Consider the following 14,767-nt stretch of genomic DNA (forward strand, 5'->3'; position numbering starts at 1 on the left):
ATTAAATTTTAAAATACTTATTTCAATAATAACAAAACAAATCCAAGAAAAAAAAACGCTCACTTGATCAGAGAACCGTCAAGGCTGAACTCTGTTTCACGGTAGGCTAATATCATCGACCATGAGATAAATAGGATCAGGCAACTCAATTTTAGAGATGAACTGGGCGGATTTTAACGCAAACATTTTTAATCTTAGCCTAAATTATTACAAATAAGAGGAAAGTAAAGCTCACATCAAAGTGAAACATTAAAGGAAAAGGGATTGTATTATATTCACAAATAACAAATTCAATAAAAGGCATTAACAAATTAAAAAAAAGCCATCAGCTGCCGTGACTAAATAACAAAAAAACGTGGGCATTAAATGATGGAAATTGAACATAGGTGTTATATTATGTTACAGACCATACACGTATCAATGAAAAACCTATGAAAGGGAATAAATTTCCATTAATGAGCCCCCAGGCTTTTGTTTGTAGTCATTTAAGCAAAAGACGTTATGGTGTTGTCGTAAAATATCAATAATAAAAAACATTTCGCCCAAAATTTTCTTTGGTGACCAAATTACTGTCTGGTCGGGAAGTTGGTTTACACGATCAGTAGGTGTATTCCAATTATTTTTTACGGGATACGTTTTATTCTGTTCGTATAATTTATAACTGGGCATTATTTGTTTCATATCCTTGTACCCTATAATTCCATTATTTTCATTAGTTTCCTGTACATATTTTTATTCTTTCTCCTATTGAATCGATTGTAAGACATATGTGTAAAAGGTTATAACAAGTGAGAAACTGCTTCCGAGAAAACGCAAGCATCTCTATTAAAAACCTTAATATTTCAATATTAATTTAATACAAAACAAAGCGATTATTATTGCGTGCATGTTTAGAATTAAATTTCTGTTCGTTTAGTGTACACTAGCCGTCGGTACCCGTTACACGTGAATAGGTCTATATATTTTTGATGTTATACGTATTTAGAAACAATAATTTATGAAATAGTTATCGGTCAAAACGCAACACTACACTTTAAGGTATTAGTAACAAAGCAAATAATTAACTAAATAACTAAAAAAAAAAACAGTACATTTAAAATAACAAAGGCTCCCAATACTTATTAGAAAAATCAAATTATATACATTATTAGTCAACACAACACCATATTAAATGCACACACAGATCAAAATTACTTAAATGATTCCGTTAAATACCTTGCTGTTCAATGGTATTAATGTTGTTGTTTTTTTTAAAATTAATTTGTATTACTTTTGACCTGAACATACTGACCACATAGTTTGCGCTTTTACAGATAAAATCTGTTAAACATATAAGTCATCCATTTGAGATAAATGCAGGTTTTTATTAGTTTGCGTACATATGGATGTTATTTTATATTCAGCATTATGAGCTTGGAGTAATCACGCTAGTGGGGATGGGGGCTGAGTAATTGACAGGGTCATTGCTCCGTTTGTGTTGTCCTGAGGGATGATACGCGGGGATGGGATTATGTTGAAGACCTCCGTTTAAACAGGAAAAGCAATTATACCACCAATAACAAAGAAAAATAAGCAATCTTGATTTGGAAAAAAAGTAAAAAGTACTTTTTCCTATGATATCTGCAAATGTTTATTAGTTTTGTTATCTTTATAATATTTAAATTAATTAGTTGCTTAAGTTTGCTTTTACTAAATATAATTATTATAGCATTTTGAATGTTGGTGCGCTTCATTTTCTTAAATTATCTATTATTTGTAGCATAAAGGGTAACAAAAATGATGCAGAATTAGTAATACTTAAAACTGTAGGATTTTCAGTTGGTATTTATATAAAATATAAACACTTTATATTTTAAAAATATTGCTTTAGGTTGCCGGAATAAAACATACGGTGAGAGTTGTTTGCACAGCTGCAGCACGAATTGCACAGAACAGCTCTGTAATCCAGAATCAGGGAAATGTTATGGCTGTCCTCTAGGGAAAAAAGGGGAGTTCTGTAATCAAGGTAAAAAAAACATAATTTTATAATATTGTATATTACCACCAAATCCATATGAAACCTTATTAGTTTCAATACAGAAATTATCTTTACAGTGACTTAAATCAATTATTTTTCACAAGAAACATGCTCTTTTTAATGTATTTTAATACATTTAATTCAGTGGTGTTGCCAGGGTCGTCTCATGGGGGTCAAGTTTTTTCCATGGTAGTATATATATATATATATATATATATATATATATATATATATATATATATATATATATATATATATATATATATATATATATATATACTAGCCGCATGTCATTGCTAATATGTAAAATAAATTTAAAGTAGTGCTCTAAAGAAATAAGAACACACAATGTAGGCTGACAAAACAAAATAATCTATCATTCTAAACAAAAACAACAACAACAAAAAATTAATGTCGCTCTACACAATTACGGGATGTACTGTTCTGGTGGTGAGGTGGGAGGGGGGCAACTTAGAGTGAACGTTGCGTCAGATTCTAGATGACTGTTCTAAACATACATTACATACAATTATACATATATACTAATTCGTCAATAGATTTAAATAAGCAACAATGGTGTTATGACAACTCTTTTTTACTGAGTTGTCCATGGGTGGGGAGGATTGTACTGCCTAAATCGCCCCCCCCCCCCTGCCTATGCTACTTTTCTAATTGTATACAGAAAGAAAACATTAATTACTGTGTCAAAATGTTACCAACTAAAAATATTGTGGAATTCATGGTGTCGTGCGTCGCGGGATGTGGTGTGGTTTGGATTGAAGGCCGGGTGTTGCAGGGCTATGGTCTACTTCGTTTTATGTGTTGTGAATGTGTGTGGTGTATTTTCAACATATCATATTATACAGAGTAACACAGACGTTACACAGCTTTATTTTGCTTGAAAAAAGATTATTGAGCTCATTCTATTATAGGCCTATTTTGGTCCAAATTTGTAGTTTATTTGTATTATATTTCTCTAACGACAGAGTGTCAAAGCGGTACATATGGAGATAACTGCAGCAAACAATGCAGTGAAAATTGTACGAATCGAGCTTGTGATTCAGTCAGTGGGAACTGTAAATCTTGTCCGGCTGGAAAAAAGGGAGACTACTGTCAGTTCAGTAGGTTTCAACTGTTTACTTTATACGTTCAGTTTCGAGTCCTTTGAAGTATAATTTACCAAAAATTTATTATTACCTATTGTGCATGTAGTTAGCTATACATTTAAAAAACAAGATATTTTTTTAGTATTAATCTTTGTGTGTATGTGTTGTGTGTTTGTGTGGGTGTTAACACGATTACTTGAGCACCGTTATAGCTAGGTTGATGAAATTTCGTATTAGAATTATATTAAAATCGTTGATCCGTTTCAACTTTTGAGCAATTTCCAATAACAGGAAGTGGAACTTTTCTGCTTTCGATTTTTCAAAAGCCTAGATAAATGACATTTCTAATTTAAGTAAAACATCTGCTTCTCTCCCTTCTGTCAAATTTTGAGTAACTTCCGTTCACCGGAAGTAGTATTTTTTGCTATTTCCAATTTCTCAATAAACGCATGTGAATTTATAAAGTACAAATAATATTCCGCACCAGTGGCGTAGCGAGGTCGGGTGTCACCCAGTGCGGCAATTAATGGTGTCACCCCCCCCCCCCCCACCAAAGGCGTAGTGACCCTTCCCGGGGACAAATTTTCGATTTGCACCCCCCTAAAACTTTCGGTTTGCACCCCCTAAAAACTTTCGATTTGCACCCCCCCTCAAGTTTTCGATTTGCATCCCCCCCCCCTCAAACTTTCGATTTGCACCCCCCTCAAGTTTTTTTCTATATATTTTGCTTTTTTTTGCCTTGGTGTCACCCCCTAAATGGTGTCACCCGGTGCGGTCCGCCCCCCCCCCCCCTCGCTACGCCTCTGTTCCGCACTATTATACACATTTTGTATTGCGTTCACTTGGTGTGAAATTGTTTTTTTTTTACGACATTCTATTCTATTTTAAAAACTGTAGGCAATTAAACATGGATTAAAAATCAATTATATTTCCCGAGTTGTTATCCGCTGTTGTTTTATTTAAAAATATTAAGAAATTTTAGGGGAGATCACTTCCTGTTTATTACATGTTTTCTTTTAAATTTAATGCGCGTAAACTTTCAGTGTTAAACGGTTCATAGTTGTTACATTATAAAAAAAAATCCGAGGATGACACATATGAAACTTTATAAACTTTACTTGTTTAGTCTAGAGTAATATACATTATCATTATAGTATTTACTTTAATCAATTATTTTTTGCAAGAAACATGCACTTTTTAATGTAATTTAGTACATTTTAATTGTATACAGAAAGAAAACATTAATTACTGTGTCAAAATGTTACCAACTAAAAATATTGTGGAATTCATGGTGTCGTGCGTCGCGGGATGTGGTGTGGTTTGGATTGAAGGCCGGGTGTTGCAGGGCTATGGTCTACTTCGTTTTATGTGTTGTGAATGTGTGTGGTGTATTTTCAACATATCATATTATACAGAGTAACACAGACGTTACACAGCTTTATTTTGCTTGAAAAAAGATTATTGAGCTCATTCTATTATAGGCCTATTTTGGTCCAAATTTGTAGTTTATTTGTATTATATTTCTCTAACGACAGAGTGTCAAAGCGGTACATATGGAGATAACTGCAGCAAACAATGCAGTGAAAATTGTACGAATCGAGCTTGTGATTCAGTCAGTGGGAACTGTAAATCTTGTCCGGCTGGAAAAAAGGGAGACTACTGTCAGTTCAGTAGGTTTCAACTGTTTACTTTATACGTTCAGTTTCGAGTCCTTTGAAGTATAATTTACCAAAAATTTATTATTACCTATTGTGCATGTAGTTAGCTATACATTTAAAAAACAAGATATTTTTTTAGTATTAATCTTTGTGTGTATGTGTTGTGTGTTTGTGTGGGTGTTAACACGATTACTTGAGCACCGTTATAGCTAGGTTGATGAAATTTCGTATTAGAATTATATTAAAATCGTTGATCCGTTTCAACTTTTGAGCAATTTCCAATAACAGGAAGTGGAACTTTTCTGCTTTCGATTTTTCAAAAGCCTAGATAAATGACATTTCTAATTTAAGTAAAACATCTGCTTCTCTCCCTTCTGTCAAATTTTGAGTAACTTCCGTTCACCGGAAGTAGTATTTTTTGCTATTTCCAATTTCTCAATAAACGCATGTGAATTTATAAAGTACAAATAACATTCCGCACCAGTGGCGTAGCGAGGTCGGGTGTCACCCAGTGCGGCAATTAATGGTGTCACCCCCCCCCCACCAAAGGCGTAGTGACCCTTCCCGGGGACAAATTTTCGATTTGCACCCCCCTAAAACTTTCGGTTTGCACCCCCTAAAAACTTTCGATTTGCACCCCCCCTCAAGTTTTCGATTTGCATCCCCCCCCCTCAAACTTTCGATTTGCACCCCCCTCAAGTTTTTTTCTATATATTTTGCTTTTTTTTGCCTTGGTGTCACCCCCTAAATGGTGTCACCCGGTGCGGTCCGCCCCCCCCCCCCCCTCGCTACGCCTCTGTTCCGCACTATTATACACATTTTGTATTGCGTTCACTTGGTGTGAAATTGTTTTTTTTTTACGACATTCTATTCTATTTTAAAAACTGTAGGCAATTAAACATGGATTAAAAATCAATTATATTTCCCGAGTTGTTATCCGCTGTTGTTTTATTTAAAAATATTAAGAAATTTTAGGGGAGATCACTTCCTGTTTATTACATGTTTTCTTTTAAATTTAATGCGCGTAAACTTTCAGTGTTAAACGGTTCATAGTTGTTACATTATAAAAAAAAATCCGAGGATGACACATATGAAACTTTATAAACTTTACTTGTTTAGTCTAGAGTAATATACATTATCATTATAGTATTTACTTTAATCAATTATTTTTTGCAAGAAACATGCACTTTTTAATGTAATTTAGTACATTTTAATTGTATACAGAAAGAAAACATTAATTACTGTGTCAAAATTTTACCAACTAAAAATATTGTGGAATTCATGGTGTCGTGCGTCGCGGGATGTGGTGTGGTTTGGATTGAAGGCCGGGTGTTGCAGGGCTATGGTCTACTTCGTTTTATGTGTTGTGAATGTATGTGTGGTGTATTTTCAACATATCATATTATACAGAGTAACACAGACGTTACACAGCTTTATTTTGCTTGAAAAAAGATTATTGAGCTCATTCTATTATAGGCCTATTTTGGTCCAAATTTGTAGTTTATTTGTATTATATTTCTCTAACGACAGAGTGTCAAAGCGGTACATATGGAGATAACTGCAGCAAACAATGCAGTGAAAATTGTAAGAATCGAGCTTGTGATTCAGTCAGTGGGAACTGTAAATCTTGTCCGGCTGGAAAAAAGGGAGACTACTGTCAGTTCAGTAGGTTTCAACTGTTTACTTTATACGTTCAGTTTCGAGTCCTTTGAAGTATAATTTACCAAAAATTTATTATTACCTATTGTGCATGTAGTTAGCTATACATTTAAAAAACAAGATATTTTTTTAGTATTAATCTTTGTGTGTATGTGTTGTGTGTTTGTGTGGGTGTTAACACGATTACTTGAGCACCGTTATAGCTAGGTTGATGAAATTTCGTATTAGAATTATATTAAAATCGTTGATCCGTTTCAACTTTTGAGCAATTTCCAATAACAGGAAGTGGAACTTTTTCTGCTTTCGATTTTTCAAAAGCCTAGATAAATGACATTTCTAATTCAAGTAAAACATCTGCTTCTCTCCCTTCTGTCAAATTTTGAGTAACTTCCGTTCACCGGAAGTAGTATTTTTTGCTATTTCCAATTTCTCAATAAACGCATGTGAATTTATAAAGTACAAATAATATTCCGCACCAGTGGCGTAGCGAGGTCGGGTGTCACCCAGTGCGGCAATTAATGGTGTCACCCCCCCCCCCCCCCACCAAAGGCGTAGTGACCCTTCCCGGGGACAAATTTTCGATTTGCACCCCCCTAAAACTTTCGGTTTGCACCCCCTAAAAACTTTCGATTTGCACCCCCCCCTCAAGTTTTCGATTTGCATCCCCCCCCCCCTCAAACTTTCGATTTGCACCCCCCTCAAGTTTTTTTCTATATATTTTGCTATTTTTTGCCTTGGTGTCACCCCCTAAATGGTGTCACCCGGTGCGGTCCGCCCCCCCCCCTCGCTACGCCTCTGTTCCGCACTATTATACACATTTTGTATTGCGTTCACTTGGTGTGAAATTGTTTTTTTTTACGACATTCTATTCTATTTTAAAAACTGTAGGCAATTAAACATGGATTAAAAATCAATTATATTTCCCGAGTTGTTATCCGCTGTTGTTTTATTTAAAAATATTAAGAAATTTTAGGGGAGATCACTTCCTGTTTATTACATGTTTTCTTTTAAATTTAATGCGCGTAAACTTTCAGTGTTAAACGGTTCATAGTTGTTACATTATAAAAAAAAATCCGAGGATGACACATATGAAACTTTATAAACTTTACTTGTTTAGTCTAGAGTAATATACATTATCATTATAGTATTTACTTTAATCAATTATTTTTTGCAAGAAACATGCACTTTTTAATGTAATTTAGTACATTTTAATTGTATACAGAAAGAAAACATTAATTACTGTGTCAAAATGTTACCAACTAAAAATATTGTGGAATTCATGGTGTCGTGCGTCGCGGGATGTGGTGTGGTTTGGATTGAAGGCCGGGTGTTGCAGGGCTATGGTCTACTTCGTTTTATGTGTTGTGAATGTGTGCGGTGTATTTTCAACATATCATATTATACAGAGTAACACAGACGTTACACAGCTTTATTTTGCTTGAAAAAAGATTATTGAGCTCATTCTATTATAGGCCTATTTTGGTCCAAATTTGTAGTTTATTTGTATTATATTTCTCTAACGACAGAGTGTCAAAGCGGTACATATGGAGATAACTGCAGCAAACAATGCAGTGAAAATTGTACGAATCGAGCTTGTGATTCAGTCAGTGGGAACTGTAAATCTTGTCCGGCTGGAAAAAAGGGAGACTACTGTCAGTTCAGTAGGTTTCAACTGTTTACTTTATACGTTCAGTTTCGAGTCCTTTGAAGTATAATTTACCAAAAATTTATTATTACCTATTGTGCATGTAGTTAGCTATACATTTAAAAAACAAGATATTTTTTTAGTATTAATCTTTGTGTGTATGTGTTGTGTGTTTGTGTGGGTGTTAACACGATTACTTGAGCACCGTTATAGCTAGGTTGATGAAATTTCGTATTAGAATTATATTAAAATCGTTGATCCGTTTCAACTTTTGAGCAATTTCCAATAACAGGAAGTGGAACTTTTTCTGCTTTCGATTTTTCAAAAGCCTAGATAAATAACATTTCTAATTTAAGTAAAACATCTGCTTCTCTCCCTTCTGTCAAATTTTGAGTAACTTCCGTTCACCGGAAGTAGTATTTTTTGCTATTTCCAATTTCTCAATAAACGCATGTGAATTTATAAAGTACAAATAATATTCCGCACCAGTGGCGTAGCGAGGTCGGGTGTCACCCAGTGCGGCAATTAATGGTGTCACCCCCCCCCCCCCCACCAAAGGCGTAGTGACCCTTCCCGGGGACAAATTTTCGATTTGCACCCCCCTAAAACTTTCGGTTTGCACCCCCTAAAAACTTTCGATTTGCACCCCCCCCCCTCAAGTTTTCGATTTGCATCCCCCCCTCAAACTTTCGATTTGCACCCCCCTCAAGTTTTTTTCTATATATTTTGCTATTTTTTGCCTTGGTGTCACCCCCTAAATGGTGTCACCCGGTGCGGTCCGCCCCCCCTCGCTACGCCTCTGTTCCGCACTATTATACACATTTTGTATTGCGTTCACTTGGTGTGAAATTGTTTTTTTTTACGACATTCTATTCTATTTTAAAAACTGTAGGCAATTAAACATGGATTAAAAATCAATTATATTTCCCGAGTTGTTATCCGCTGTTGTTTTATTTAAAAATATTAAGAAATTTTAGGGGAGATCACTTCCTGTTTATTTCATGTTTTCTTTTAAATTTAATGCGCGTAAACTTTCAGTGTTAAACGGTTCATAGTTGTTACATTATAAAAAAAATACGAGGATGACACATATGAAACTTTATAAACTTTACTTGTTTAGTCTAGAGTAATATACATTATCATTATAGTATTTACTTTAATCAATTATTTTTTGCAAGAAACATGCACTTTTTAATGTAATTTAGTACATTTTAATTGTATACAGAAAGAAAACATTAATTACTGTGTCAAAATTTTACCAACTAAAAATATTGTGGAATTCATGGTGTCGTGCGTCGCGGGATGTGGTGTGGTTTGGATTGAAGGCCGGGTGTTGCAGGGCTATGGTCTACTTCGTTTTATGTGTTGTGAATGTATGTGTGGTGTATTTTCAACATATCATATTATACAGAGTAACACAGACGTTACACAGCTTTATTTTGCTTGAAAAAAGATTATTGAGCTCATTCTATTATAGGCCTATTTTGGTCCAAATTTGTAGTTTATTTGTATTATATTTCTCTAACGACAGAGTGTCAAAGCGGTACATATGGAGATAACTGCAGCAAACAATGCAGTGAAAATTGTACGAATCGAGCTTGTGATTCAGTCAGTGGGAACTGTAAATCTTGTCCGGCTGGAAAAAAGGGAGACTACTGTCAGTTCAGTAGGTTTCAACTGTTTACTTTATACGTTCAGTTTCGAGTCCTTTGAAGTATAATTTACCAATAATTTATTATTATCTATTTTGCATGTAGTTAGCTATACATTTAAAAAACAAGATTTTTTTAGTATTAATCTTTGTGTGTATGTGTTGTGTGTTTGTGTGTGTGTTAACACGATTACTTGAGCACCGTTATAGCTAGGTTGATGAAATTTCGTATTAGAATTATATTAAAATCGTTGATCCGTTTCAACTTTTGAGCAATTTCCAATAACAGGAAGTGGAACTTTTTCTGCTTTCGATTTTTCAAAAGCCTAGATAAATGACATTTCTAATTTAAGTAAAACATCTGCTTCTCTGCCTTCTGTCAAATTTTGACTAACTTCCGTTCACCGGAAGTAGTATTTTTTGCTATTTCCAATTTCTCAAAAAACGCATGTGAATTTATAAAGAACAAATAATATTCCGCACCAGTGGCGTAGCGAGGTCGGGTGTCAACCAGTGCGGCAATTAATGGTGTCTATCCCCCCAAAGGCGTAGTGACCCTTCCCGGGGACAAATTTTCGATTTGCACCCCCCTCAAACTTTTGGTTTGCACCCCCCCCCCCCTAAAAACGTTTAATTTGCTGGATGTGGTGTGGTTTGGATTGAAGGCCGGGTGTTGCAGGGCTATGGTCTGCTTCGTTTTTTGTGTTGTGAATGTGTGTGTGGTGTATTTTCAACATATCATATTATACAGAGTAACACAGACGTTACACAGCTTTATTTTGCTTGAAAAAAGATTATTGAGCTCATTCAATTATAGGCCTATTTTGGTCCAAATTTGTAGTTTATTTGTATTATATTTCTCTAACGACAGAGTGTCAAAGCGGTACATATGGAGATAACTGCAGCAAACAATGCAGTGAAAATTGTACGAATCGAATTTGTGATTCAGCCAGTGGGAGATGTAAATCTTGTCCGGCTGGAAAAAAGGGAGACTACTGTCAGCTCAGTAGGTTTCATTTGTTTACTTTATACAATCAGTTTCGAGTCCTTTGAAGTATACTTTACCAATTATTGGCTATGTTGCATGTATTTAGCTATACATTTAAAAAACATGATATGTCGGAAAAACATAGTTTTGCAATCTTGTCAGTATGTGTGTATGTGGTTTTTGCTTGTGTGTATGTATGTGTGTCTGTAAACACGATAACTTGAGTACCGTTACAGCCAGGTTGATGAAATGTCATATATAAGTATAATATCAAAATCGTATATTTATTTCAAAATAAAGCCCGGGGATGATACATATGAAACTTTATAAGCTTCAATAGACAAATTAACATTGAAGAAATCAAGTAAAGTTTAGTCTGGAGTTATATACATTATAATTATAATGCTGACTTTAATCAATACTTTTTCGCAGGAAACATGCACTTTTTAAATGTATTTTAATAGATTCTAAATGTATGCAAATAAATAACATTAATTCCTGTGTCAAAATTGTATCAACTAAAGACTGTGATAGAGGTACATACGGAGATGAATGCACTGGAAAGTGCAGCCTAGATTGTAAAGATCAGGACTGTGATGCAGTCAGTGGAAAATGTAAAAGATGTCATCCAGGGAAAATAGGGGATTTCTGTGAGAGAGGTAGGGTTTAATCAAGTATGTAATATGTAAGCTAGACTTCTCAAAACAGTTGATGCACAACCTGTGCCCTTCGACGAAAATTATTATGCAACGTATTAGTCGCTAAGAGTGGATTAAATCATAAAATTTATTTCATTTTTATGACTAGACACTAATCATTTCTTGTTTATAAAACAATCCCTAACATCTAATGGGGTATTACAATCAGGTAAAAAAGGAAAAATAAGTCAAAGTTAAGTTAATTTACAGAGAAGTAAAAAGCACATACACACTTATGCCTTCATAAAACAATGCTTAACTTAACATTTAAATCGCAAGTTATGTAAAATAGTTTGTTTTGTTTGTAACCTATAAAAGCAAAATCAGCTAATACTAACAATTAGATTTGATAAGCGAAAATAAGTTACATAATTTAAATAAAAGATACACACGTTATCTGAACTTGATGGCTTACACACGATGTGTTTAATCTATTTTAACTGATACTCTTGATATATGTAATTATATGCAAAAGTATAACGGGAGGGTGGGGGGGGGGGGGGGTTGGGTGCGGACCGCACATGGTAACATCATTTAGAGGGTGACAGCAAGACAAAAGTTGCAAGGGAAGGGAGGGATGGGGGAGGGGAAGGAAGTTACATCAACAAACGTTGCCAATTTGGTATAAAGTTCTGTTTTCAAATAATTTAGTATCCTGTTAAATTTCCATTTCCACCTAAGTTTTCGTATCCATCAGGTGACATTTCCGGGTCCGGCTAATATCTAAATTCTGGATAAAATACTTTTTAGTTTATACGTTCAGTTTCATGCCTTTTGAAGTATAATTTACCAAGAATGTATTATTACCTATTTTGCATGTAGTTAGCTATACATTTAAAAAGCAAGATATTTTTTTAATATTATTTTTTTTTTACTTTTCACTTTCTCATATATACGAAGTATAGAGAAAGTCTTGTAATTGTGCACAATTTTTTTTACACCTCCCTAAATTGGAAAAACATAGTTTTGCAATCTTGTCCGAATTTCTCTCTGTGTGTATGTGTGTTGTGTGTGTGTGTGTAAACACAAATACTCGAGCACCGTTACAGCTAGGTTAATGAAATTTCATATATAAGAATTATATCAAATTTGTAGATCCGTATCAATTTTTGACCGATTTTCGATAAAAGGAAGTGGATCTTTTTTTTTACTTTCACTGTTTGCGAAAGCCTATAACTTGAGTACTATTTCAGATAAATACTTGAGATTTCACATATAAGTAAAAGATTTACATGTCTGCCTTCTATAAAATTTTGAGTACTTTCCGTTGACCTATAAAAGTAAAATCAGCTAATACAAATGATTAGATATAATAAGTGAAAATAAGTCACATAATTTAAATAAAAGATACACACGATATCTGAACTTGATGGCTTACACACGATGTGTTCAGAGGCGGAACTACAGCGCCACCAGACTCCGCAATGCGGGGGGGGGGGGGGGCACGTCATTTAGGAGCCCACAGCCGACCAGAATAAATTTTTTATAGTTTTAAAAATTTTATTGCATTTTTGACTTGATGGTTGTTTTGTAAAAAAGCTGCGGTTGGATTATCTTTATTCTATAGACACCATCCCACACTCTTGTATATTCTTTTTTTTCTTTGTTTTAAAACCACTGTGAAAGCAGTCCTCTTTCTCCTACAATCAAACGTATCAAAGATGTGTAAATGTTCAAACGTCCCTTCTTTAAGTTGTCAAATATGGGTGCTCATAAGTTCGTTTTAAAAGACAATTAAAACACAAATTAATAAACAATTACTTCTCTTAATTATTATTTTTTTTATAAAGGACTTACTAAAGAATAACATTGCATAAAAAGGAAATATATTTAAAATTAATAATTATAATACAAAAAACAACATGAAAATAAACATAACACGAGACACCATACAAAGCTTTCATATTTTATATTGTTTTGACCATCTAGAGGTCAAGAGATCTTATAGCAGATATAACATACAACTGCTTTTCAAAACACACTAATGCACTTACACACATGACAAGTTGTTGTAATTTGTTTTAATTAATTTTTTAAATTCAAAACCCGAACAGGCCAACAATTAATTTCGTATTTTGTGTTTATATATTATATATATATTATATATATATATATATATATATATATATATATATAATATATATATATATATAAATGTGTTTGCTAGGTGGGGGGGGGGGCTTTTTCTAGTTCCGCCACTGGATGTGTTTAATCTATTTTAACTGATACTCTTGATATATGTAATTATATGCAAGAGGTATAACTTTGGACCGCACATGGTAACATCATTTAGGGGGTGACAGCAAGACCAAAATTGCAAAATACATACAGAAAAAAAATGATCATTACAATTAAATAGATGATTAATTAATACTTTTAAGAACAAAGGGGGGGGGGACGACGACACCATGACGTAAACCTGCAAACTATAGAGAAAACCATGCGACATCCATCTGTATTAATTACCGACTATATATACATATCGCTGGTATTATCTGCGCGCATTTTAAAGCTATCACTGAGTTGGGGGGGGGGGAGGGAAGTGCGGAGGGGAAGGAAGTTACATGAAATAAACTTTGCCGATTTCGTTCATAGTTCTGTTTTCATTTAATTTCGTATCCTGCTAAATTTCAATTTCTGCCTAAGTTTTCGTATCCACCAGCTGAAATTTCCTGGTCCGGCTAAAATACAAATTCTGGATAAAATACCTTTTCAGTGAAATTTTTTTCCGGTTAAATTTCTCACGTTTCTTCCTGAATAACCTTATCCGGCTAAATTTCCTGCTCCGGCTTTGATTTCGGTGTAGAGATGAAAAAGGAAAAAAATTACTATAATCATGTAATCAATAACGACAATATTTTTTAAAAGATATATTGCACAGTAATTGCCTAAAGACCATCTTTCATTTTTGATTATATTTTACCACAATTGGCAGAGTGTTCAAGTGGGCTTTATGGAACCAACTGTAGCAATATTTGCAGTAAGCAATGTACAGGTCGACATTGTGATCCGGCAACAGGAAGATGTACAGCATGCCCCCCTGGGAAAAAAGGATATCACTGTGAACAACGTAGGCTCTAGCCGCTTTGCAAATCGCTAAAAAACATGTTTTTATCTTCTTAAATTCGTATATTATTCGACCTTTGCTAATATCTTAATTTAGAGTAAATTGTTTTAGAAATAAATGTTATTAACATGTGAACAAATTGGGCTTTTCAATTTACATTTAGCTATCAAATATGTATGAACCCATACGTTCCCAAAGCTGCTACTTGTAAAATGCACTATCTTGCTTAATTTAATATCGCAGTTCATTTGACTTTCTATAAATTAGCAAGAGGTATT

The 14,767-nt window shown here is 34.1% G+C and overlaps 1 protein-coding gene across 1 annotated transcript in view; it reads left to right on the forward strand.

Moving 5' to 3' along the window:
* Positions 1 to 14,767, forward strand: part of LOC131951611 (uncharacterized) — a 35,182-nt gene that overhangs the window by 6,079 nt on the left and 14,336 nt on the right. Inside the window, exons 4-10 of the mRNA XM_059313943.1 lie at positions 1,871 to 2,005; positions 3,004 to 3,138; positions 4,659 to 4,793; positions 6,312 to 6,446; positions 7,967 to 8,101; positions 9,617 to 9,751; positions 10,608 to 10,742. Coding sequence (XP_059169926.1) covers positions 1,871 to 2,005; positions 3,004 to 3,138; positions 4,659 to 4,793; positions 6,312 to 6,446; positions 7,967 to 8,101; positions 9,617 to 9,751; positions 10,608 to 10,742 — 945 coding nt within the window. The remainder of the gene's footprint in view (positions 1 to 1,870; positions 2,006 to 3,003; positions 3,139 to 4,658; positions 4,794 to 6,311; positions 6,447 to 7,966; positions 8,102 to 9,616; positions 9,752 to 10,607; positions 10,743 to 14,767) is intronic.

This window comes from Physella acuta, unplaced genomic scaffold (assembly GCF_028476545.2).
Source record: "Physella acuta isolate Inbredline_101_S28 unplaced genomic scaffold, ASM2847654v3 ptg000816l, whole genome shotgun sequence".
NCBI classification, from domain to species: domain Eukaryota; kingdom Metazoa; phylum Mollusca; class Gastropoda; family Physidae; genus Physella; species Physella acuta.